This window comes from Cheilinus undulatus, linkage group 11 (assembly GCF_018320785.1).
Source record: "Cheilinus undulatus linkage group 11, ASM1832078v1, whole genome shotgun sequence".
NCBI classification, from domain to species: Eukaryota; Metazoa; Chordata; class Actinopteri; order Labriformes; family Labridae; genus Cheilinus; species Cheilinus undulatus.
Genome location: NC_054875.1, coordinates 31,078,471 through 31,106,281, shown reverse-complemented (window position 1 = coordinate 31,106,281; position 27,811 = coordinate 31,078,471). Strand labels below are relative to the sequence as shown.

Sequence of the window (27,811 nt, the reverse complement as noted above, 5' to 3'; positions counted from 1 at the left end):
GGAGGAAGCCACAGGAAAATGCGAGTGTAAATCCAGGCATGCTTAATTCAACAATCAAGAGAGCGGCATAGTGTCACTTAGAGGGGAATTTGATGCATATAAACTTGTTTAGTGAGAATTTAAATGTGTTACTGCAGCTTTTGTAGGCATGTTAGCTTCTTAACATGACATAAATGCACATTTTATCTCCAGTTTCTCTCCTGGATTTTTTTTCCTTTCTCTCACTAGAAGACTCTTAGGAGATATCAGTAATTGCATGTCTTGCTGTTAAGTCTCACTGTCAAAAGAATATGCTTATTACTAGAAACTTTACAGAATTAAATAAACAGGTTTAAAAGAGAATTAGGACTGAGATTAGTCACAAACACACAAGCCAACACCAACCAAACAGAAACAAAATGTCCAAGAGTAAAGGTTTAAACTCATCCAATTGGACTGCTCTTTCATGAGTAAAAGTCCTCTATAATTAATTCATGTCATTTGCTGCCAAGTACTTGAAGGCAGTTCCAGTCCAGTGGGGTATCAAGAGTTAGCCAGGATTACGATCTGGTGTGGAAATGTTCAATTTGAGCATTAGGAGACATTTAAAAACAGTCATAGAATAGTTTAGCTGTTTTACTTGTAGTTAAAAAAGGCTAAATGAGGACAGCGAGAGGACACTTTGTTCGAACAGGATTGCATGATTGTCTTCTAGTCCCAAAGAGAATAAAGATACTCATCAGGATAGATAAATCCATAATGAAGCTACACTTTCTTGTGTAGTTACATAATTTTCCATTTAGCTATTTATCTATTTTGGTTAAGGACCAAACATAAGGATTATATTTGATATTGCTAGTGGTATTATTTGACATATTCAAAGAGAAACTACAGTAGATGAAAACCTATGCATAGTTATTTAGTAGTATTGATCAGTTGGGTTCCGAATCTTGACATTTGAGCTATAAGTATTTAAATTCTTATTTTTGTTTTTTGTTTAAAATATGCATGGTGGCTGTCCTTTCCAGGGTTGAAACCATCTACTGTGACTGTTTTTAATTTCCACTGGCTGATCTCGAGGCAAGTGGTGGCAACTTTTATCGCCACAGAGCTCAGCAGTTACAGTCCACTTTTTCCACAACCATTAACGTCACCATTTGCAGCAGATAACTGAAATTCTGAGAGGGGTCTGGCAGCAGGCCATTCATCTTAGACATGATATATCTTAGAAACAAATGCCGTAATTTGCCGGTACAATGTATTTACAGTTGTAGTTCCTTTTTCTTTTTTAATTTAACTTCTTACATAAATAAAGTCTGGCAGTGAAATTCATGAAATGCCCACGGTTCACACATTACAGAAAAAGCAACATTACATAAATAAAATAGGAAAAAAAGGTCAAAGGTCTAATCCGGAGTTAAACTATGTATAGACCTGCTCTAGAAGTAGTTACACTAATAGTGGCTTACTTAAGCTTTAGCTAAAGCTAACAGTTACGTAATAAAGATAGTTACGTAATAAATGCTAGTACATAAACCAATGTAGCTTTTAGTTAGCTTTAGAAAAGTAAGCTTAAGCAAACGTAATATGTAGATATGTATATTATGTAGCTGCTCCTTGTGCTTACTTTTGCTCCGTTAACTACGTAGTTATGTTATCTGTAGCTATGTTAGCTTTAGCAATATGAGCTTCAGCAAACACAGCTAAAGCTAACTTAGCTATGTAGATAACAAATACCTAACTTACTTACCTTCTTGTGAGGCTTAGCTTAAGCTATGTGAGCTACATAGCTCTGTTAGCTAGCTTATCCATGTAGCTTACACAGCTAATGGAGCTATGTAAGCTACACTTGCTGGGTTAAGTGTTTTTATGGAGGACAATAAATTGCCAGAACTTGTGCAAAATAGTTGAGAACTGTCAAAAAATTGTGGCAAAAATGGGAGGAAAACAGGTTAAAAGGGGTTAATATAACGTTACAAAGAAAATAATTTCAACATCAGAACCCAATAATAGTTTGACACAATTTCCAGCTCTGAAATGAACTTACTGTTAGCCAGCATCAATGCCATTGATCCAACACACATGGATTGATACTATCGGTAAGTCACAACTGGTGGAGGGCCCGTACACTGAGTCTGTCTGGGGTCCAGCCAAATCTGTGGGCGGCCCAGCATCACAGTATCTGATTTAACAGAAGAAGGTAAAATGTCTCTAAAAAGCTAAGGTGCATAATGTTTTTTTTTTTATTTTGGTGTCAGTTTAACCTCTTATCATGCTTCAGCCTCTTCGTTTCTTAGTTTTCTTATCTGTCAATATGTCGGAGTCTGCTTGTGCAAGTTTTATCCTGCTGTCCAGTTCTTCTGCCTTTTACCTTAAATATTTCATGTGTTGAGTCAAATGAAATTTGTTTAAAGCAGAAAAAGAAGGCAACAAAATATTTTCTGACAGGCTCACCTCAAGAGTTACATGCATAAAAATGACCAAAATGTTGAATTTCTGCTACTTGACTGTAAAATGTACAATTTTTCTTACTTTTAAGGGCAACATATATTCAAGATTCCCCGGCTACAGCAGCTTATTGAATGTCAAGTCTTCAAAGGCACAATTAAAATTTGATAGAAGAAACAAACAGATTTTGTAGCTTTATTTTTAGTAAAAATACTTTAGATACATACAAGCTGTACATAAACTGTCTCAAAATGTCAACATAAATGTCTCCTTATGGTAAAGAAATCTGAACAGATGCAAGGCAAAAAACATTAAGTGTTTGCACTACTTTCAAAAAGAGTGCAACTACAAGGCATTTAATTTCACAATGTTTTTGTCAAAGAGATTGAAGCCTCTGGTCAGAGGAAAAAAATCATTTGAAATGAAACCATTTTGATGAATTTTACAACTTTTTAATGCTTCCTAGCTCCCTCTTAAAATTCAGGTAGGTCTTTTTTTCCAAAGAATGAGGTTTTTATTTTCTCCACCTTGATCCAAAGTCACTTCGTTTTTTTAACCATTAAATTAACTTAAATTAACTGTACCATTGGACTGTAATCATCTGAAGAAACATCCACAAAACTCCTTGCTTGACTGAATAAATGGGTGTAAAATAACTCACTGGTAGAAATCCTAGAAGCCTATAAATGTCCATCATGTGCTGATACTGAGCAGGTGAGTCAACAGTTACACTGTCCACATGAGTTATCTTCAAAATCAGCACAGAGCTGATTTGATTTCCCTATTTACACAATGAGATCTGGAGGTGACGTTAACAAATGGCACTGCTGTGTGTGGCATTTTGGTCATTGGTTGATGATCAAGGATCATTAAGTGGGTTTGACACATGTTGAACCATCTGAACCATGTCTGTGCATCACATTAGCTGCCTAATTCAATACTTGAGTACTTTTTGGCGATTATTGGAGGCAAAATATGAGCTTTAGAGAGCACTGTATCCTTTGCCAAACAAATGCAGATGAGCAACCCTGCAAATGTAAGCCTTTCCTCCTACAAACACTAATCTGTGACCAAACAGAGGCTTATAAAGTGAGTGAATCAATATCAAATGAAGAGACTCATTTAGAGAGCTGTTTTTGTGCTAAAATATAGAACTTTCTCTGCAGGATCAAAACACTTTCACTTGGCTCATCATCAAGCCCACTTCTGTTTTAGAAAAAAACTATCAAATACAATCATTTTGCCTATCAATGAGTCAATTTGTGCCCCTCCCCCTCATCTCTTTGAAACTGTTCCTCATTGGTTCTGTCACTCAGAGTGCAGACACCTACTGTTTCAAGCAGGCAGCGCTCCAAGTTATCTCCCACCTTATCTGCTGATATTATCCTCTTCTTTCTAGCCTCCTGTGCTGCAGCTCAAATGTCTATGAGGCACAAGTCTTGACACGCTGCCCAGTTTCTCGCTCGCTCCATGTCACTGATGGCTCCTCACTCGTTCAGGGATAATATGATGTCATCCTCAAGGTCAGAGTTGTCGGAGCTGTCTGTTAGTGCGATAGACAAAGCAGATTTAGAAATGTGTTGCAGCAGAGGTCAGTGGGTCAGAAGTAAAACTGCCGGAATGGCAAAATACAATGCATGTTTGGCAAAATGTGAAAGAGCAGTGCGACTGTTTTTTTTTTTTCTTTCTCTCTGACTCCTGCTCCCCTGTCTCTCGGCAGCAGGAATAAACCAACACAGCATTTTTTAATTCCACTAGGAAAGGAATGATGTTTCACAGTAACCAGACAGGCATAAAAATGTGGAAACTGAACCAAAACGCTGCTAGTCCTCCTCAATGACTTACTAGTATGGCAGTACATATCCAACCTGTATGTGTTTTTTTTATCTGTCTCCTTCAAAAGACTCTTTGTTTTGTTTTTTATTTAGCTCAGATGAGGATAAATTAGTCTATTGCAGATGAAGTGTTCTCCAACAACTGCTCACTCTAAATAACATGTGACATTTACAGGGTTAAAATAGCACTGCTTCTCTGGAGCTGGTAATAAAACCCAAAGACGCACCCCAGTGCATGCTGGTCCTCTACCTACCTACATACCAATATCACCCCATGTGCTTGCAGCGTTACCCAATCACCCAGCTAAACTAAATTACTAGTAATGGAAAACTAAATTTACTAAACAATAATCATCAAAAGAAAATAATATCAGAAATATATTCTAACTAAAGAAAACACCCCCAAACGACCCAAAAAATTACTCAACAGTATAAGCAAACAAAATATCAAACTAAATACAAATTGCAAATAAACAGCTCCTACAAAGACTCTGAACCTCTGCTACTGAGAATATCATAGTTGAGCTCTATGCCTTTGGTGACTGTTGTTAAGTTTACAGACACACAGTCTGTGAGTCATTCTGCCAACTGACCCTGGTCACTTGTTTCAAATGAGTTTTTTCTTTATCAAACCAATGCTCCAGAAGGTCTACATACTTTTAAGTATCCCCTGTTTTCTTGATATCATCACTATGACTTCCCAAGGGAGAAAAGATGTTAAATGGAAATGCTAAATGAAAAAGTCCCCAGTAGTCTGGTCTGTATCACTTAGTACCACAGGACTTTACGAGCTGTGAAGCCCTAAAAACACCATGAATGGGGCGAATTTTCATTAGTGTGTGAATGTGGGCAATGTCTAATGGTGACAGGTGCACTTGTGGTCATGACAGCCTGTGTCATGTCTTATTAATGGTAAACAAGAGAATATCAAAATTTAGAATATCAAGAAAAAGTGCTTTTTTCTGAGATTTAATTCAAGAAGTGAAACTTCCATATATTCTACATTCTTCATCACAAAGTTAAATATTTTATGACATTTTTTGCTTTAATGTCAATGATTACAGCTTACAGCTCATGTCAAAAGTCCACAATCTCAAAATAACAGAATTTTAAAAAACATCAGTTCAAAAATGGATTTATTATACAGAAATGTTGATTGTCCAGAAAATGCTTATTTATGAACTCAGTCATTGGTTGGAGCTCCTTTTGCACAAACAGCATCTACGCAACATGGCATGGAGCTAATCAGTCTGTGGCACCGCTGTGTTATGAAGCCCAGCTTGCTCTGATAGCAGTTTTCAGCTCATCTTTATTGTTGAGTCTAGTGTCTTTTGTCTTCTTGGCAATTCCCCAGAGATTGTCTTCAGGGTTCAGGTCAGGCCAGTTGGCCCAATCAAGCACAGTAACACCACAGATAGCAAACCAGTTTCTGGTAGTTTCAGCTGCACTGCGGGTAGGTGCCAAGTCCTGCTGGAAATTAAATTATAATATCCATAAAGCTTCACAGCAGATGGAAGCATGAAGTGCTCCATTATCTCCTGGTAGATGGTTAACAGCGTTGACTCTGGAACTTGATAAAGCACAGTGGGCCAACACCAACAGATGACACCCAAACTATCACTGACTGCTGAAGCTGAAAACACTGAACTTCAATAACCTTGGATTCTGTGTTTATCAGATCTTCCTCCAGACTCTGGGATCTTGATTTTCCAAATGAAATGAAATTATTACTTTCATCTGAAAACAGGACATTGGATCACTGAGCAACAGTCCAGTTCTTTTTCTCCTTAGCCAAAGTTAGATGCAGATGACATTCAGGTTCAGGATTGACTTGGCACTAAGAACACGACACTTGTAGGCCATTTCCTGGACACGTGTGCGGTAGTTCTTGATCCACTGACCCAAGCTTCAGTCCACTCCTTGTGAAGTTCCTCTAAGCTCTTGAATCTGCTTTGTTTGACCATTTTCCAAAGGCTGAGCTCATCCCTATTGTTTGTGCTCCTTTTCTCACCACACTATTCTCTTCTAATCAACTTTCCATGAATATGCTTTGATACAGACTCTGAGAGCAACCTACTCTTTCAGCTAAGACTTTCTGTGGCTTACCCTCCTTGTAGAGGATGAAAATAATTGTCTTGTGGACAACAATCAGGTAAGCAGTCTTCTCCACGATTGTAGTTGTGCGTACTGAAGTGGATTGAGAGAATAAAGGCTCAGGAAACATTTGCAAATTGGACTTTCCTATAATATTCTAATATTCTGAGATAGTGGATTTTTTCATTAGCTGTAAGCCATAATCACCAAGATAAAAAAAAAAGAGGTCTTGAAATGTTTCACTTTCACATGATTTCTAATTTTTTTGAGATGCACCTGAATTGGTTACCCTGGTATATAGGACACAGCCCACTTTTAAGATGAAAAGTTATTAAAATCTTCACACAAGATTTTATGGTTAACCTCACACTGATTTTGCTTATATCAGCTCTTCAATTTCATGGACAACCTTGTGTGAAATAAGATAAATTACCGCTTAAACTGACAGCTTTTAAAGGTTTTCTTAAAGAAATACAAATACTTATCTAAGATGATTACTTATTTAACAAAACCAGACACTTGTTTCAGATTTTGTCTTTTTTGCATGTGGTAGGGACCTTAAAAGAACTGTTGCAAACTGAAATAGCTGCACATTTTAAAGATTTTATTTATTCATATTTTATGTCTTTATTTCAAAGGACTGGACAGTGGATGAAGTAGAAAATCTGGTGAAAAGAAAAAGGAATGGCATGTTGGAAAGAAGCCCTGAGTTGGAGTTGAACACTGGCCCCCCTACTTTAAGGATTACAGCTTTAGTTGATGTGGTGCTGACCTCATGGGTCAATCTATGCCCCAAAGTTGCATTTCTTAAACTTTTAGCGACAGAAATTTTCTTCGATGCAAGGCAGTTCATGTTTTGATTATTTTCATGGACTTGAAAATTAATTCAAGCTGTTTTAGTAACATCTAAAAGAGCAGAAAAGGTTTAAACACCTTATAAACATTAAAGCATAAGGATAATTTTAAATAATATGAATAAAACCACAACCAAAAATTCTTTAGAATGTATCCAAACTTGAAGATATTTCCCATGTCATTCTATTAAAGTGCCACTTACCATTGTCCCCATCCAGATCAACATCATCATTATCAGAGTCATCCTCGTCATTGTCCTCCTCGTCATCGTCATCCCCAACGTCACCGTCATCTTCAAGAAGACGCGCCACCTCTTCATCAGAAGGAGAGAATTCATCATTTCCATCATCCTCCTCTTCATCGTCTTCATCCTCTCCACCGTTTTCATTCTCAAGCTCCGCGATGAGGGGATCTGTATCAACGTCATCGTCTGAATCCTCGTCATCATCATCATCTTCCTCCTGATCGTCATCCTCCTGGTACACAGAATACAAAAAAAGAGAACATGTTTTTTGTCCCAACACAAAAAGGAACCAAAGAAGCAGCTTTAAAAGACAACAATAGGAACCTGATCCTCCTCATCCTCCTCTTCTTCCTCTGCGAGCCTCTGACGACCAACTTCATACAGCCTGCACACTGTGTCAGTGTTCACAGAGTCTTGGTTCTACAGAAAAAGTGGGGGAAAAATGTTTAAATTCCTCGAAATATTTAAACAAACAAAATGTTGCAACTCTTATTCAAAACTTTTGCATTCTAAAGCCACATTATGCCAGGAAAATACCTCAATTACAGCGAGGTAGCAGTCTTTGGTGTCAGTACAAAGATCAAATATGTTCCTCTTGACATCAATTGTTGCTAAAGAAAGAAAAGAGCAAATGATTTGTGTAAGAGGTTGTTTTCTGGATTTCATTCTAAGTAAAAGATGATCACAGAAGACTTATTAAAACATACATTAAAGTAAGGTGAGGGCAGGTAGCCTTACCAATTGGTTTGTAGTCTGTGGCGTTAAAGGTCCTGAAGGATGAACCAAATGGACTTTTCATCTGCATCTCCATCATGTCATCTTCATCATCAGCCTGCAGCATGGCTACCAAAACAAAGAGCAACAGAACGAAGCTGAGAATAAATAAAAACTGCATACAGCGAGCTGATCAGTCGTGTTTTGGGCTGTAGTTTTTGGGCAGAGTCGTTACGGCATGCCCTGTGAGGCGCTTGAACCAGCTGGTTCTCTCTGCAGCCTGTCCAACACCGAAGCCTGTGCCCATATGGCTCTCTGAGCGACTGCAGTATCAAACACACTCAGTATCACACACCTCTACAGGCCCCTGTTCACACCTCTCAGTCTCCAATCACACACTTTGCTTCATAATTAGCAGCCTTCCACTCAGACACACCTTTCACACACTTGCACTGATTGTGGAGTGAGTTGTAGGCTGGTTGCCAAAGCTCCACATTAGCTATTATTCATCAGTTCTCTGTGTTTACCTCCATAGATGACAGTGCCATTGTTGTTGAAGACTATCCTGCACTGGTCCAGAGCAGGAACTGTGTGGAGGAGGTGGAAGGTCCGCAGATCCCACTGAAACTCCAGCTAAGGGCCATGACGTTCTTCATTCTTCATTTGTATCAAATCAATCTGCACTGAATTTAATTAGACTGCATTTAAAACCCTCCCCAGGGACGTGGAAATCAATTTTCAGTGCAATAAATATTTAATGTTTAGCAGCGAAGTAAAAGCTCAATAGTCATTCCAGAGCTGGGGCTGCTGCAAATTTGAACAGCTGATAGAATCAAAGTTTTGACCTGATTCATCCAGTTTATTCACAATCTACCTGCTAAAATGACATTAACATTCGCAGTTATCATAATGATTAAAAAGACATGACAAATCTTCACTTTAAACACTCTCTTGTGTCCATTGTTTCAACCATCAGCATAGGAGATTCAGTGCAAAATCTGTTCTTACACCCATGAAAAACAATAAGGACTGAACTGAAAAGATGCTCTCTCTCTATCCAACAAGCTTTTTAGTACTTGGCACAGGCCCATGACACATGAGCTTGTGCATATAAAAATATATATATAAAAGATATATATGTATAGGCAAAACACCCCAAAATAAATCTTTAAAAAAGTTACAGTAACTTATGTTATTGCCTAGTTGTAGTAATAAAGTGTGGTTGAAAAAAATAACCACAGCACACCAAGACTTGCCTTATGGCATACCACTTAAGAAACATTGATCTGTATTAATTTAAAAAGTGATAATTCCTATGTTATTTATATATTTTTTTAACTAAGTTCCTACAGTATCTCAGATATTTCCTCAAGGTTTCAAATACAGAGAAATTCTCCATTTTTATAACTGTACTGGGATGTATCTTGTTATGGAGGATGCTATCAGCTGCAGTTCAATCACCAAAACTCAACATGGCAACTCCCCACAAATCAACATTTCCAGCAAGCTGACACCAGCACTGGTCAGCGCCACCCACCTCTACAGCTTCCTTTGCAAAACTACTTCTCGTTTTGTTTCGAAGACTCTTCAATAAAAACTGCACCTCAGAAGGCAGATTTACAAAACAAAAACTAGCATTTTGTATTCATTCATAAATTTGTCATAATGGGGGAGAAAGTCACTTAAAATTGCACTTCTGCATTCACGCTAGAGGCAACACCAGTGCGCATGTGCATCCTTGGATCCTAGAACACATGCACATCCAGCATGAATGCTGAAATACAGTTTTGAATGCCCTAATGATAAGGAATTTATGAATGAAAACAAAATGTTGGTTTTCTGTTCTGTAAATATGCCTCATGAGGTGCTGTTTATAGAACAGGGTCCTCAGTTCAAAAGACAGAAGTACACAGCTGGGCAGATCCAGTCTGTACTTGTCAAAATGTGTTACTGTTTTGATTGAGAGCCCCCTGGTGGCAGAATTTATATATTGTGCATTTAACATTGTAAATCGCTTTTCCACACACTCTGAACTGCAGCTGAACTTATCTGAGAGTTACTATAATAAATTTCTGTTGATTGATAGTTCAACTGACTAACTAATGGACAAAAACTTCACGTTATTTGTTTCAATATACATTTTAAGACACAGTATTTACCTAAAAATCCATGCATTTATTCATTCAACTGCCTTAAAAATTGGGAAAAACTCTGCTTGAGAATTTTTAGCCAATCTAGCAGCAGTGTTACAGAACAGCAGCTTGCTTACCAACCATATGGACTAAAAAATATCTCAACTTTTGGAGGAAATGTATATTAAAGTTTGTAGGAACATTTACGGTTCTTGGATGATGTTTGCCTTTCACTTAGGAGATTAAAAACAAACATTCAACATAGTGCTTATACACTGAGACAAGACTAGAAGTCCAGTTAAATATCCTAATTGAGCTATAAGCATTGTTTGGCTTGAGTAAAGCTAGCTAAAAGCATGGCTGCAGACTCTAGGTCTTGGTGGATGAGAAAAAGAGGAAGGCTGTCTCTTACTGTTCTCACTTTTATCAGCCCACTCACTGAAGGATACAATCTCAGTGTTGATGATGACCTCCAGGCCGTTGGGGTGGAACACACCGCTGATGTTCATGTTGAACTTGTCAAACTTATGGATGGCCTGAGCCGTGCGAACGTCCCACAGCACGCCGTCATTCAGCACCAGGTCATCTGTGGGGTTGAAGGTGGCACAGTTCCTCTTGTAGTTGTTTGCCAGGTCTGGGTTGTTGAGAGTTAGAGTCACCTGACCCGTCTGGATATCATAAATCTGGAGAAGATGAGAGCAGGGTTGATGCTTTCATTATTGCGCCAAATTTAAGACGGTGTAAGACTGGATTTCGGGAACGCTCTAATGGATTTATAATATAATGTCATCATGCTGAACATTTTTCAGACATACTTACACGTGCCACATGCTCTTTAGTACCGATCACATGATCCTGTGACAGCTTACTGAACTCCACATAATGATCGCCTAGAAAAGAGTGCCTGGAGACAGCAAGAGCAACATTTCAACATTTAATCAAAGAGAGAGCATGAGAATTAAAGCTCAGTTATTCTAAACACATAACTCTTTAAAGACAGAGTAGGACAAATCCAAACAGGGAGATTCCCAGTCCTGCCTCTGTTAAACGGTGTGGATAAATAAAGTGAAGTTTTTGTGTCCCATGAACTGAAGACTGCCGCCCTCAGGCTGTTAGTGTTCATAATTAAACAGCATACTTTCTGTGGCTCCATCTTTGACAGCACAGAGCTGCTGTGCTATGAGAAGCCCACATACATGAGGCAGTGGGATCACAGGCTTCCTTATTCTAACACTTTATGACAGTCTGTATTCAGACACAAGTCATGTTGAACATGCTGGCAATTACACACTCCAAATGATTCAATATTTCACATTTCTATTTGAAAGAATGAATTTTTGATGTAAGTGGTAAAAATCAAACGTCACTTACTTCATGATGAAGACTGATTTCATGCCCCACAGTGCAGACAGAGGGTAACTCCAAGAGGCTGATGTTAAAAGCAGAGAGCCATCCTGAAAATATAAAACATGATTGTCAAAGACCGCGCTGATATACCTTTAAAGACATGTAAAAATCCTCGGCTTGGAATGAGTTTTATGTTTGATATATATTGTCATGGACGAAAGGATTGGCACCCCTGGAATTTTTCCAGAAAATACTCAATTCCTCCCAGAAATTGTTGCAAATACAAATGTTTTTGGTATACACGTTTATTTCATTTATGTGCATTGGAACAACACAAAAAATCAGAAAAAAAGCCAAAACATATACCAAAAACATTTGTAATTGCAACAATTTCTGGGAGAAATTGAGTATTTTCTGGAAAAAAATCCAGGGTTACCAATACTTTTGTCCATGACTGTAGCTTCATGTATACTTTTTTACATCACTGAAAAATAATCAAGAATCAATTGATATGCAAACATTTTTCCTTATAAAAAGGTTAAAAACTGAATATAACATATCTTTAAAATCTGTTTTTCCTATATAACTTTCTACAAATGTTGTCTTCCCAACTAGTGGCTTATTTATGGCAGAATCTATCTTTCAGTGTAAAGTGTTGTTAAAATGACCGAAAGATAAAATGAGTGGAGCACTTCCATACATCTCACCTGAAGTGTTTTAAATTTAGAGAAACCAACTCAATGTAGGTTGAAATATAATTAGTATGTCAATATGTGAGGAAGAATTACGTAAATCGCAGCTTTCCATTACAAAGCAAATGGACAGTCATTTAGTATTTCGAAAGGTCCAAATAGATTTTGGGGACACACCTGAGTATTATTCAGACAAATAATCATTTGCAACGAGCCTCAATGATCGTTGGGGGAACACCAGCATGAGTCAGAGAGGAGCTGTCCCCACCCTGCAGGTGTAGATTCTCTCAGCTTTGTAAATTACTTTTCTATCTCATTATGATATTATCATTCATTCAAAAATAATGGTGATCTAATGCTAAGTAGGGAAGACTTGTGAGGCTCTAATAGGGTTGAAAAGACTCAGGGCAGGAACGACAGGTGCAAGGAACATTTTAAAACACAGTGGTGGATACAGTTATTCATCAGTTTATGCTATTCCAATATTCTCTTAAAAGCTTGACAGAAGAGTTAAACAGGGTGGAAGTGGCAAAACTGATAACTTTGCTAATATTTACATGAATGCTGTGCGCTTCTAAGAGCATTCTCAGTTAGGGTTGGTGCACTGCTTGTAAATTTTATTGATAAAGTCAGTTGTAGCCAAGTCAGACGTAGGAGATATGACTGACTTTATTTTCACCTAGCTGGTGGACTCAGCTCCAGGAGTGCTGGTCTGGTTAAGAAGACTCTTCAAGGAAAAACGACAAGTGACCAGCAGAGTTGAGCTGAGTGTGTGCTCTGAGTCTGTACTGATAACTAGCAGAACTGCAAACTGCATATTGGGAAAAAGGAAGGTAATGAAGGGCTACACAGAAAGTTCATGCTGTGAGCTTTGCTGAATGCAGTGGAAATTACCCTACAAAAATCATTTAAGCCTCTTTTCCCTCAAAAACAGACTTTGTTTTATGTTTGTAAATTTTGATCTATGAATACTGGTATATACATGCGTTCTCTACAGACCCGTGACGGCTCCAGGTGGGTGATGGCTGAGCTGTGACAGCTGTAGCTGGCTTCCTCCTGGCCTGTAAACACATTGTAGAGTTTGAGCTGCCCCGTGCACGTCCCGAGCATAAGAAACCGCTCACGAGCTGAGAAGGCACAACACATGAATCCGCTCTCATCTTCGTCTGCCTCCCTGAACACTGAGATAGGACGAAACCTGGGAGATAGAAGCAAAAAGATGTATAGAGATGCTTTTGGGAGATTGTTTTCACGCTCAACAAGGAAGCCTGACTCTAATGAAATCTCCTACCTGCTGAAAATGAGATGTCTGTCAAAGCAGCCTCCATCCACGCCTCCGTATTTGGGATAAATGACCCTCCGTGTGTGTCGGGATGTGAAGTTGATGGGTGCCTGGCGTCTCTGTTTGGGCTCTGGGCACTGATGAGGGGTGAAGAGAGAGAAAGGCGGGCATGTTGCCACAGGGTTTTTACAGCGTGCGTGCTGTTCCCTCAGGTATTCTGTGATGATGCTGTCTAATGCAGGGGGGGAGGGCAGGTGTCTGTCAAACTGCTTCTTCATGGCTGGACTTTGACTGAAGGCCCCATGGTCAGACTTCTGCCTCAACACACGAGGCTTCTTACAGCTTACATTACTGCACCCTGTTTGCCGTTCACGAGAGAAAACTATTCGTCCAATGAGGGGGGAGCCATTGCTGCAGTGGGGGATTGACGTTGAGGGGAAAGAAGCTGCAGAAGAGCACATAGTGGGTTGTGATGTACAAGGGCGAGTCTGTGGGTTGCTGGATCCTGCAGTAGATGAATGAGAGGGATGGTTCCCAAGTCTCGAGCCAACACCGTTTGCCAGCCGTGGGGTGCGGGGGAGAGTGGTTACGGGGGATGCAGGAGGTGGAGGAGCGACAGGAGGGAAGGTAGTAGCTGAATGTGAAGAATGAGATAGACAGGACATCGGCAGGTCTGCCTCTTTGGTGAGTGTTGTCGCCGTGTCATGAAGGCCTTTTGCAACAAGGTGGTTCCTAATGAGAAGCAGCAGCTCTTTCTCAGGGAAGCTGATCCTGGACTGAGCGACCACGCTGGCTCTCTGCAGCCACGCCAGAGACACGTCCGTCCCAATCAGCAGTGGTTTCCCAGAGATCCTTTCTATTAGCTCGGCAGCAAACTTACAGAACTTGACGTGTTCGCTGCGTTTGTCCTGGAGCACAGGCTCCTTCATGAGCTGCTGGATGTGTCCGCTGCTGAACAAAGGCAGCTTACTGATGATCTGTCTGACAGTGCTGGAGCGAGACAGACCCACCAGAGCTTTACAGGCCAGAGCTCGGATCTGATCTGCATCTGTAATGGGCATCTTCACCGTCAGCAGGGACAGCAGCACCTACAGGACGGGTGAAGAATGTGAGTTAAACACAGGCTGGCAGGACCAAGGGCATGTTTAAATGTTTCTTTTTTATTTTGAATCTTCCATCTGAGGAAGGAATTCACTAAGAATGGATTGCAGCCACTAATAACACCGATACCTGTGCATCACTTTTCCTCTATCTGCTCTAAAGGTTTAGTTCGCAAAGCCTATTATCCTAATGATAATCATGTACAAACATGGCAGTGAGGTTTAGCACCTCTGTTCTGTTTGCTCTCTTACTATCTTCTGTCTGATCTTGGAGAGAAGCCATCTGTATCTCTGTGCACTCCAATTGTAAAATAGCTTCATTCTGTCAACATTATGACTGCAAAATGTTCAAAACTCCCATGCTTTTTGACACTACCTGCTTTAAATTTCCTTGATTTTTTTCATTTAATAGTATTGTACAGTTCCACAGCTTAAAAGGACAAACAGTAAAGTGGTCATATTTTGAGTGATGTATTGCAGAAGGATTGTACTGAAGGAAGGACAGAGAGACTTAGTCGGTCAATGTTTTCCTCACTCTAACTTTGGATAGAAGCACTAGCGTGTTTATGAAAAAGCCATTTCAATATGAGTTATTGATAAGGGTGAATTCTGCCTTGAATGAAAGCATACTAGCTCATTTAAATATGTGCAAAGAGCACAGTACATATTATGCTGTCTGCTGCACAGAATGGATATTTAACCCTTTATTTATGCCTTGTGAATTAGGTCGAGTCTTTTTGTCACACATGTTAAGTGGGTGCAAAAGCCGCACAATCCTCCAGGCCCTAGATGTATCTTACTGATTATAAATAGCACTGAAGTGTGATCTTTGCTATCTTATTTCTCAGAGGAAACATACGACTCTTCTTTGAGGCCCCTTTAGAGAACCTGATTCCACACACGTCTTTAGGACCACAACGCTTTCAGTTATGGCATCCGTGACAAAAAAGGTTCCTCTCTGGGCTTGTCTTGGCTTGACAAAAGACCATATTACATTTTCTAATGTTTGCTTCTGTTTTTTCTGTTTTATTGCGTCACGTTATAGTAATTCAGCACCGCGGTTGTCATGTAAATTCAAATAAATTCACGTAAGTCCTCTACATCACCCATTCCTAAAGTCACCGTAGGGTCATGGGAGGTTTTTTTGGGGGGGATGCCAAGTAAGTTTTAAGAATAATTAAAAAAAGAAACCAGACAGCCACTGAAAACCCAAGGGTGGACCATGCAAAGACAGCCAATGTGACAGAGGTAATGTGGCCTCTTCTAGGCTTGTAAAACAGAAAAAATGAAGTTGATGGGTTATGATGGCTTTTACATTGTAAAAGGTGGGTCACCAGCTTTACATGATAAACTTAATGACAACAAATATTACAAGACACCTACACATGAGCATAGCATACATCAGGAAAAGCTAAAAACCCTATTCGTCTTAACCAGTGCAAAGGCCACAGAGAGTAGCTGTAAATTTCTATTTTAGGATTTGTGACAGTGATTAAAACATTAAAGAGAGTTATTATCTATCAACTTCTCAATAACAGTCAGTCAGCTGTTAAAAATATTATTTTTGAGAGATATCGTTTTTTTACAAAGAACAAATGCTTTTCAATTATTAACCACACTTACTCAAAATTAAAGCAACTGCTTCTCTGTAAATAGGAATACAGAATATCTTGCATCCTTATTGTCAAAGAAGTGAAATAAAAATTTCATCTGTTCATAAATCGACTTCAATCTCATGTCTGCATAAAAATTGAATAACTGGGGCGCAGATGGACAAGTGGTTAAGGCGCACCCCATGTATGCAGGCGGCCCGAGTTCAAGCCCAGCCTATGGCTACTTCCCCGCATGTCTCTCCAGAACTCTCATACCTGTTTCCAACTCTATCCACAGTATTCCTCTCTAAATGAATGCCCTAAAAATATCTCTGAGAGAAATAAATGTAAAATTCTTTTTAAAAACAGAACTAAAATTTTAACACCATTAGCCCTGTATCAAGACATGCTTGTATTGTCAGTTTTAATTTATTGTTGTATATCTAATAACAACTAACTTGATAGCAGCATTTTTACCCATGAAGTGTTATGTAATTCTTTCTACTTTCTAGCAGATTTTCCTTCTGTAGTGTGCATTCAGGTGATACACAGAACCCCACATCTCCCTCTGTGCAGGACCGAACTCAGATCATGGAAGTGTGTTTGAGGCTTTGAAAGTGTTTAAAAATGTGCACTGCTGCACGAAAAAGGCACTTTATAAATCCAGCCCATTTAGCACAGCAGCACTTAGTGAGAACTGTCACAGCAGAAATGTGCCTTTTAGTCCTTCCACAGCTTTAAACAACTTGTCTTACTGAACGACTAGAACGCCTTTGATGTTCCTTATAAAAATGCCAAGAACAGATATAAAAATGTTAAAATTCCAAACCCTGTAGTGAATGGAGTAAACAGACTACCTTGATGCCGTTGTTGGACTGGACCACATTCCACATCTTAGTGAGGACGCTCTCGCTGGCTTTGGTCTGCTGAGGCAGGCGGCGGCGGGGGGTTCCCGCCATGAACTTGCCAATGCTGGACATGCGTTTGTCTGGAGCGCAAACGCAGTTGATGACAACCTGCAGAGCAGACTTCTGAATCTCGGCATCGTTTACAAAGACCTCTCCTTCTGCTACCGCCAGGACAATACTCATTCCTGAGAGGAAAGAGAAACAAACATTAAATGAGAACTGTGCAGGAAAATAATCCTTGAAGCTGTGCCAAACCCACGGAAAGGGCTGGGCATGGGTTGAATGAAACAAACAAAAATCTAACTACAAAAGAAACCCCCTGTTACTACTTACTACTGATAGTAATACTATTACTATCCTCAGTTTTAGTGTGCTGCAGTAGTGTTGCTATGCTATTAAAAGGTGTCTACAACCATTGGTTGTGTAAAAATAGATTCTTTTTATTTTTTTCAACACTATACAGCCAAGACAAACTCCTCAGATTAAAAATGTCATTTTCAAGAGTGTCCCAGCCAACGAAGATAGCTGCATAGCGAGCAATAATTTTCAACAAACAGCCATACATATCAACAGAATCCAAGATGCTTACTTAAAATAGACTGAAATAAATGAAACAACAACGGCAAGTATTTGTCAAATCGACCACAATTTAAAGGCAGAACATCTACAGCCTGATGTGCCTGCTTCCAAGTCATTTCACATTTCTGTTTAATATAAATACAGTGAAAAGAATATGCCTTTATTTTTATAGAAAGCAATATAGATATCAGTCTCCAAGCACAAAATAATGTTAGAAAAAAGTGCCATTAAACCCAAACTGACTGGATTTAGAAACTGTGAAATTTAATAGAATAATGTTATTAATTACAAAAAGACCTGAAACATCAATTCTGAATGGGTTCACTTGGAGTTCATTGTTGAATGTCCATGAAAAGCCATAAGCAATGCAGCACTAATATAATAATTTACCATGGCAACAAGTTGCAACAAAAGGTCCACTTACTTCACCTTCTCAAACTAAAAATCCTCTGTGCTTATTAACTAATTTCTATGGGAAAAAAAAAGAGCATAACAGCTCTATGAGGGCTTATTATTAAGGTCACATAAAGGAAAAAAGCTCATAAAATCAAAATACTTATTGAAGACATTTTTGAGAATAAAGTCTTGAATCTGAGATTTATCTTGTTAGTTTACAAGATTCAAGTGATACATTAATGTCATTATAATTATTAGTTCATGGATAGACATGCTATTTTAATGCGCCATAGTTCCTATTAGACCTAAATAGGTTTATATAGGCTGTTAGATTGGTCTTATTTTTCAGAGTTGTCAATCTTTAGGTACCTCAGGATTCAATTACATTCCAATTCTGGGGGTCACAACTGAATTCAAAATTGATTTTTGATTCAAACTGATTCCTGATTCACAACACATTGCATATTTTTTATAAAGAGGTGACTATTTCAGCAGCTGCTCTAGTCTGCTGTGTATTAGGGGACAGTACATAATTATTTGACATTAAGAAGATTTATAAATGTGCTCAAGATAATGCTTTTATAGCACATTTATAGTTATGTTTATCAGCGAATTACAATAATAATAAAGGAAACTGTAATTTATGCTTCAATTGCAATTTTTGAATGTGAATAAAATGTGTGGGCTAAAGCAGTAAACATGTTCATCAGAAACTTGTAAATGGGAAAAAAAAAATCCTAAATTTAAAGCCTTCACTGCTGATAATGGTGTAGGAGAGCAGGTGTGTCAATTAACAAGTGACCATGTGATGTGACTTTTTCCTCTTACCAGGGATTGTAGCATCCACAGTGAGTCAAAACTTTTCTTTCAAGGAAACAGGACAGGCTGAGTGACTCACAGCTCCACAGAAGGTACAGGCAGTACATAGGTATGTCAGACACAGCAATATAAATATAACTGACTTTAGGAGCTAGCGCTGCTAATGTTAACAGCTCTGCTTAAATATGCTCTAAAGGGAAATCCAAAATTTGTGTCTTAACACACTAGATATGTTGGAATATGGTTGCTGTAAACATGTGAAAACACTGAGATCTACATGTGACTGAATCTTGGATTTAGACTGTTTGAACGTTTTTCCCCTCTCTCCTGGCTGGGTTTGATTTGCGCGGAGCAAATATGTGGACGGGTGATGTCACCAACCCACAGTGGGAATAACCCTGCCCTATTAATGCTACAATGATATAAAATTGCAGTTGATCTCAGTACAGTCTGTTAGCTGATGTCGCTGCCTTCATTGAAAGTTAACAGTCAGTTAAATGCTGGGTTTTTTTTGTTCATTGTGAGGTAAATTTGCCAAATCTATCAGCTACAGTGGCCTATGGATCATTTAAATCATCATAACAGAGATTTGAGCCAGAAAACTGACTTTGTCTCTTTTCTGGCACAGAGTCAGGCAGCCACAGTCTGATCATAAGGTCCACCTAAGGTAATGGGGCAGGATAATGGCATGAGTGCTTTCCTCCATTCAGACTGTTGCATTTTTTTAAATTTGAGAGGATTGTGTTTGTCCTGAGTGGGCGTGGTCTCAGGTCATTAAATTTATTTTAAGTTAGCACGGTAACTGACTCAGAGCTTGAGTTCCTTGTGAAACAGGCTTGACTCAGCCCTTTTTCTTGAGTTTGAGTTTCCTCCTTCTCTGAAACGGAAATCTATACGTTTCCCTTATTTCAGGGTTAACGGACTCTAGAGTTTCACTGAACCTGCTTTATGAACTGGACCACTGGCTGCAGATGTTTTGAATACATTTTTATTGATAGATGACCTCTTTCTTTATTCTTGTTTTTTTCTTCTCTTTTATGTATTTGACATTTCTATTTGTTTAAATAGCTGCTCACTGTCTGAAATTCAATGCCAGATGTTAAAGTTTAATTGCCATGTTTGACATTTTTATGAGTCGTTCCCATTGATGGACCCACAACATCCCATATCAAAGATTACTGCTGCATCCTTTTAAATATAACTCTGTATTCAGGTCATAAATATCAGTCTTCTATTTTACAACAGACTTCAAATACATTGGTTGTTGTTGATTTCCATCGATTTAACTAAACGTGGTATCAGCCTATGTTTCATGAGTGCCTGAAGCCTACATGCTACTCACTCATTCATACTAAAGGTCAGGGTTTCATCAGATGAAATTGGTTGAAATATCCTGCTCTGATAAAACCTACCGACAGTAGAAACATTGGATCCTCCCTCATCGAGGACGGCGACAGCCTCAGACAACAACAGCTGGGTCTTAGGAACAACCGTAAGGATACTCAGGATATCAAGGGCATAACGCACCGTGTCACTCCTACAGGGAAAGAGGAAACAGTCACAACATCAGACACGAAGAGTCAATAGCTGGTAACTGGAACTTCCTGGAAACAGTGGGAAAGGCAACACATTGTCTGTCTCATACCTGCCGTAGTAAGTCCTCCAGTCACAAGCGATGGAAATGAGCTGCAGGAGGAGCTGAACACATGACAACTTGTGAAAGACCTCTGCTGGTTCCCAGTACAGTCGGAGTGGGCCGTATTCAATAAGAAACTCCATCATTTCCACCACCTGCTCACGGCTATAGCTGACTGCCTGGAGAAGGAGACGACAAGTGTTATAACCACAACTGGGACTAAAATAAACTCCTAGATTTTGTTTACATACAACATTTGATAATATTTTAATTATTCTGTGCCGTGATTTTAATCTCACTTATCCATTGTCCTCTGTGTACCTTGTAGTAGGGTTGGGAATGAATGGGGGCGCCCCCCTCTGTGCGCTGCAGGGACTGCTTCACCTGCTCCACCTTGATTGCCAGATGGGCCTCAAAGTACCTACGCAGGGCCATGCAGGTGTGCTTGGCTGTCTGCCTGCTGGAGAAAGTCTCATCATCACTCAGCAGCGCTCCCAGGTCCTCTAGGTTCAGGATCTCCAGTGTGCTGATCTAGGAAGAGTCAGTAAGCATTAGTACAAAATCCTTTACATTAAGTAAGTTAATTGACTGGTTACTTTATAAGTTCTTTATCTATGCTATACTTGCAATAAAGATACAGATGGTTGTGCTTAGATGGTTACAGCGAGGATCTTTTTATCCTACCAGATTGACAAGGCGTCGCAGCCCGTCCTGTTTGTCGAAGAGCTCCAGAACGGCACGAAATGAAAAAGAGATGGAGAAGAACATGGTGGCGTGGCAGCAGCCGGATGCATGCGAGCACTCCAGCAGCCACAGCGTATAACCAACAACATCAGACAGGATGGAGTGGGGCAGCATGCACACCTAGAGAGGACAGATGGCACACCATTAAATGTAAGTTTCTCCAAAGGGTATAGTGTAGTGATGAAGATTAGTGTCACTACCAAATAGATATCTTAAAGTACCTGTAAAGTGATTAAAAAAATCTTTACTTTAGGTTTGTTGTATGACAGGCCACTGTGTTATGAACCACCAGGCCAAATTTCAGTCCTGAAAAACATCTCTAAGTTTAAAAATTAAGCTTCTAAATCATGAAAATCATGCAGAAATATCTGTTCTAAGATGCTGTGGGCATGTAGGTTTAATGTCCCAAAGGCGCTGTCATGAGAAGTACAATCCTCTCCAAATTTAAAAAATGCTAAAACTGGAATGGAGGGTGTATTTATCTGCTTTGCTGCTATGTTACAAATCTTTTCAAGCCACCAGAGACACAGTCACATTTATGTCAAGACAGACAGACTTATTAGAGCAAAATGTTTCATTTTCTCTTCCAGCATTTAACGCTTCAGGTATTCCTACAATACCATTTTCTGAGTTACGTGAAGTTATCTCTCTCCGGTTTATGAGTTGTCTTTGTTGTTAAATTGCTACTGAAAACACTCAATTTCCTGATGTTGCGCTACAAAATAAAAGTATCCAATGATTATTAGCATTAAAAGCTTCTATTCTTACAGATTTGGCAAGAACAGACCCTGTCTATCATCAGATACTTTACTGAACTTGAGCATCATGATGCTAACAGACATGAGGGATTGAACTGTTGCTTCACTGTTGCTAATCAGCCAGGACTAAAGACAAGTGAAATATGGATTAAACACAACTTCAACAGGTAAGATATTAGTTCTTGCTTCTTCTGGTTCAAGTGAAAAATTGCCTGCTCCCTGACCTTGCTGAACTATGGTCAGAGTGCAGCTGCCTGGCTGTGTGACAGAGCAGACATCTGTTTTCTGGCTCAAATCTCTGTTATGATACTGTTAATGACCTTTATGCTATCGTAGCTGGCAGAGTTTGAAAATTTATCTCACAATGAACAACACACAGAATTTAGTTGGCTGTTATTTTTCAATAAAGGCAGTGACATCAGCTAACAATAGACTGTATTAAGATGAGATGCTCAGTGATTTTATATCGATGAAGCACGGGGGGGGTAACTCCCCATATTGCCCAGTGATGTCATGGGGAGCTACATTTGCTCACCCAAATTAAACCTAGCAGTGAAAGTGGTAAACACTGTCTTGTGGTCTAAATCCAAAATTCAGTCACACATAGATCTCAGTGTTCACATATTTACCACAACCTTATTCGAGTATATCCAATGTTTTTAGACACTAATTTTGGATTTCACTTTAAAAGGACTTAAATATAATTGTCAAGATGATTTTCTGAATGAATTTCAAATTCTACGAAGACATGCAACCAATGCTGGAAAAATTATGATCATATATTTCAGATTTTATTGTGCATTTTGCATGTATGTCTGTTCTGTACCCTCTCCATGGCATCCTGATTATAGGCAAGGTAGTAGAGGCACAGTGACACTCCGGTAGCTGCCATTGATGGCCTGGGGATTTCCAGCAACTTCTGAACTCCACCATGAGCCACAAACTCTGCAGCAAACTTCTTGTGCAGCAACAGGGAAGCCAGGTACTGCAAGAAATGTGAGACAAGTATAGAATTAATACCAAAAAGCTTCAAATTTGGTTGATTATGCAGGGTCAGGAAATATGTGGGAGATAGCTTGTACCTTAAGAGCTTCAAAAGTGAGCTGCACATCATTGGTCTGCTTTAGATCCATGTAATGCATGAGAAGCTCACGAGCTCCCATCTGCATGAACACTGCCAGTAGCTGTCGGAAGAAAAAGAGAATACATTGATCAAGTCAGTTTTCTTTTAAAAAGTTTTAAATTGACAGAAACCAAGTCTGACAATTTCTTATGTAAACTGAAAAGAGACTGAGTAACACTTAAAAATGTTTTCACAGAGCACCAGAAGACTGCCTATTCTTGTAAAAATTAAGAAAGACTGACATCTGCTGGTAAGTATTTGATAGAACAAGAAACAAATAAAATGTAAAGTGATCCCCTGCATGCAGCTATTGCCATTTACCTCCTGATACTCTCCCAGAGGGGTGAGATACTGCAGGATAAGCCTCTGCTCGATCTCAGGGGTTAAAGGGTACAGATGATAGTTGTTGCCGATTACCCAGGGACTCATCTCAGACCAGCTGCTATTTGAAAGTTCACTAAAGTTCCTCTCTGGCTCTGGTAAAGAAAAATTCAGCTTCTGTTTGGAGATCCTTCCCATGTCCCTCTCTGCCCTCCTTCTCAGGTAGCTGCTGCCATCACCTTGGTGAGCCAGTGAACTGGGGGCAGACATGGGCTTCATCATTGTTTTGACAGCAGAGTTGGCACGACTGCTGGTCTTATGGGGGGAGTTGAGACAGAACGAAAGCTCGTTTTCAGGTTCAATGCTTGAGAGGGGTAAATTGCCGTCCTCCTCTGGCCCTGCTCCTTCCCTCTCTGCTCCGTTTCTTCCCAGTGCAAAGGGCTTGTCTTCAAAGCCTCCATCAACAGTCTCCTCATCCAGAGGCAGCAAAGGCTCACCCAGACTCTTCCTGGGGCTCGGCCGTTTGATTTCCCTTTTGTTCTCAGCATCTTTATCCTGAAGCTCACGCAACCGATGCAGCATCAAAGGCACCTGTCAAGGTTAGGAATGAAAAATGAGTTGATGGGAAGCAGCTGAATAACACAACCCACAACTCTGATCCTCTGCACGGTTTTATTATCTGTTGAAGTGCCTCATAAATCACAGTGGACATTCACATTTTCCAGTAACATAAATCAGATGTACAAGGCTGCAAAAAAAAAAAAAAAAAAAAAAAAAAAAACAACACTGACCAAAACAGAGTTCTCCTCCCTGTAGTTGGCTGCAATGTCCTGGTTCTCCATGGCTCCGGCCAACAACCCAGTGGCGTAGATTCTGAGGGGCTGCTCAGCCTCCTGAGCCCATTTGAAAAGCCTTTCAACTATGCCCTCCTGTGAAAATCAAACACAGGAGAAGGGTTAAATACTCTGAGAAATAAGTATTAAAGTTAGAATTTTTTAGAAAATATTAGGTACTGTGCGAATTTTATGCCTCGACTTTTATGTCAAAGGAGAATCTATTAAAGTTGTTTTTTAGAGTAAATTCTAAATCAAGCGTCTATGCAGTTTTCCAAGCAAGAAACAAAAATGACATTTTGGAATTTTTGTTTTGTTTATAGTTACCTACATTTAAACCCCCCCCCACATAAAACTGAAAACCTAATCACTAAGCCTCCAGATCTTAGTTTCTGACCACTCTGTTTACACCAAGAAGTGCTCTGCCTTTCCCTTTACCACTTCCATTTGCTAAAGTATCAAATTAAGAGCATTATGTGTGAGTCAAGGCAATGAAAAAGCACATTAAATAGTATTACATTATGTACCTCTGTCATTTAAACTCAGTATGCGGTGTATCTGTTTAAACAGACCACATTACAGGAAAAAAATATACCAGGTAAAATATAAGAAATGCATTGTTTGGACAAGGGAACAGAGGGTAACCAACTAAAAGCTGTCAACTTTTCATGCACTTAGAATTGCCCCACCTTCTCCTGAAAGACCACAGCTGTCTCCAGTCCAGGCATGATGTTTTGAAGCAGGCGACAAGCTGCTGCATTGAGAGAAAATTCCCTGCTTGTCATCACATAGCTATTCACCAGCTACAATAAAAGGGAAAAAATGCTCATTATTGTTTACTCAAGTCCTTAAAAGCTGTCCATTATTTTGACTGAATTCAGTCTATGTTAAGTCTGTTCATACTTACTGTGTTCATAAAGTCGTCATTTTTAAACAGGATCTTCAGCAGATGCCCTAACATGCACTCTGGATCAGCTCTCCCTAGTGGCCGAGAGAGAAATGTCAAAAATATACATACAGGATAATTAATTTTCTAGTATTTGTTTCATAATCTGTCTTTTTTTATACCAGGATGCCGATCGTCAAAAGGGTCTGGATCTGCTTTGTGGTACTCTTCTGTCTCTTTTTCAACAAGCTCTGAGATTCTGAAACAACACAGAACATAAAGACATTATCAAAATCTGAATAAGGCACAAAACACAGCTTTTGAAAGTATCAGGCAACAGGTGCTTACTTGGTTAGGATGTTAACCAGCTCCTGTGTGCTGCCTTGTTGCTCTCTCTCCCATTGTTCCAGTAGAGCTGTCAGCTCTGCCTTGGAGTCCACGCTGGCAGACGCCATAGCACAGCCTGTGAGAATGGCATGCATATTATGCATATTTTTTTGTTTTTTTAGCAGTGTGTTCCATACAACACAGCTGCATAATATTACCAGTATCATATGGGTATCAGCAGATAGAATAATACTGCTTAATAATTTCTGCTGATATTTACAGTCCATATATTGGCCATATGTATAAGTAGAAATCATATATCACCCTTTATATAACGCAAAATGTATCACTGTACCATCAGGGACAGGTCCTTCCTAGGGTGCCACACAATCAAGAAGGCCCACCATGAGCCCTGAACATCACGAATCCCAAAATGTAGTGTCAGTATCACACAAGTGTATGTGTCAGTATCACTATTGGCTGAAATAAGTTTGGAAATATCGGCACATTGACAAAAATTAAATATTGTGCATCCCTAATTTACAATTTTGATCACTTTCAGAATATGTAAGGTGCAGTGTGCAATGATTTACAATCACAAAAAATACCACCCAGAGACAAAAATTGCCAATAATGTCTCGTATAATGTAATGGTATTTCATGCCTAATCGTGTACCTTGTGTTTTAATATCACATTCCTGCAGTAAATCCCACTTTGGGCAAAACAGATGAATGTTTAAAATAATAAAGGTTTTCATTATCCCAAATTGTATTTTTTTTTTAATGATCTGTAGCTATACATCAAACAATACTGATACCTTTTTCAGAGAAATAGCAGTCCTAGGCACCCAAAACTGTGAAATCTCTTGTATTTAATTATCAAAAATTACAGGATAATGTCTGTAAATTGTCTTAATTGCACACTTACATTATTCTTGTGGCCTATAGACAGTTAAATCAATTATTAAATAACAAAGGTTGTATCATATCAAAACATAACCACAAATATAATAAATTTGGTAACCTCATCATGCTCAAATGCCAGGTATTATGTGCCTCAGCTTAATACAGTCTAATACAACATTACAGTAATAAATTCTAAATCGGATACAGCATGATATAAATATAGTAATATAAGACTTTATTAATAAAAGTTTAAACTGTATACTATTCGTTCAATGTAATTTTGTCTGACTGTTTGGAGTGGGGTTGAACTGTTTGGCTTTATTATCATTTCCCCAGTGTCTGTAATGCGATAGAGCCAGACTAAGTTCAAAATTTAGCATAAGAACATTCATGATAGACTACTTCTTTTAGGTTTACAGTGTTAAATGGTATAATGTCTGTTGTGCCTATCTAATTAGACCCTGTGTGCCTATTTCACTGAGATCGGGAGGAAAGAAGGAGCGAAGAATCTGATTCGCTCCATCGCCCCACAAAGGGCAACAACACAGACAGAGAGCAGGTGCTGCTACCCTCCAGGGACATCAACTGTCAAACTAGCAAGCCTTTTCGTATTCAAAATAAACACGGATTCATGTCCCGACGGTGCTTTCTGAATTGATAAGAATCCACTATCGTGGCTTCAACATGCCTTGTATTATTATATATCATTTTAAACCCGATAGCCCTTCGGGTAAAGCAGAAGCAATCTAAACTCACTGCCTGTTGCGATATTAGGCTAGCTACACTAGCTAAACAAGGCAGCTTTTTTGTTTAGCTTGCTACCGTTTCTCTCAAAGCGTCCTCCTCTAGGTCCCAGAGCTGTAGTGCACATTAATCCTGAGCTGCCCCGACATGCGCGTCTTCTAGAGATTCACACTGTACTCGAGTCAACAAAACCTGTCTGTACATGCAACTTCGCACTGAGGTAGCAGCTAGCAGCATCACAGGTAATTCTGGCTAGTTAGCAAGTATGCTAACTTTACCTCGTTGTCCCGCTTAGTTCTTCTTCTTTTTAACCAGGTTTAGCAGGTATTATATCCACTGATACCAGTCCAAACTTGACAACTCCGAGGTGATGTAATGTATCGTTCGCAGCCTCACAGCCAACGTTTAATGTGCTTTATTTTAGCTTTGTGTTCACGGTTTATTATCATTATGGCGAACACGTTCCTCGCGTCATTACGCGAGCGACGGTCCACTTTCAATGACGACACTTTTGGCA

The 27,811-nt window shown here is 39.3% G+C and overlaps 1 protein-coding gene across 1 annotated transcript; it reads right to left on the bottom strand.

Annotated features, from left to right (window-relative positions):
- Positions 1-2,608: 2,608 nt before the first annotated feature.
- On the bottom strand, positions 2,609-27,770 carry LOC121517555 (DDB1- and CUL4-associated factor 1-like). The gene is made up of 25 exons (XM_041799419.1): positions 27,573-27,770; positions 25,666-25,780; positions 25,500-25,576; positions 25,339-25,412; positions 25,121-25,234; positions 24,390-24,527; positions 23,599-24,189; positions 23,237-23,338; positions 22,981-23,139; positions 21,337-21,516; positions 20,974-21,183; positions 20,662-20,831; positions 20,429-20,553; positions 17,172-17,407; positions 13,632-14,710; positions 13,340-13,538; positions 11,673-11,755; positions 11,121-11,205; positions 10,751-10,984; positions 8,697-8,790; positions 8,194-8,298; positions 7,993-8,066; positions 7,780-7,875; positions 7,414-7,687; positions 2,609-3,970 (listed from the first exon to the last, which is right to left on the bottom strand). Exons 2-25 carry the CDS (start codon positions 25,770-25,772, stop codon positions 3,915-3,917), a joined length of 4,662 nt encoding a protein of 1,553 aa, XP_041655353.1. The 5' UTR covers positions 25,773-25,780; positions 27,573-27,770; the 3' UTR covers positions 2,609-3,914.
- Between the last annotated feature and the right edge of the window lie 41 nt (positions 27,771-27,811).

Excerpts from the sequence above, each read along its gene's own strand:
- LOC121517555 (XM_041799419.1), bottom strand. The coding sequence starts at position 25,772 with ATGGCGTCTGCCAGCGTGGACTCCAAGGCAGAGCTGACAGCTCTACTG. Across the intron at positions 25,413-25,499 it reads TTTTGACGATCGGCATCCTG|GGAGAGCTGATCCAGAGTGC; the intron begins GTATAAAAAAAG and ends CTCGGCCACTAG. Across the intron at positions 11,206-11,672 it reads AAATCAGTCTTCATCATGAA|GCACTCTTTTCTAGGCGATC; the intron begins GTAAGTGACGTT and ends TGCTGTCTCCAG.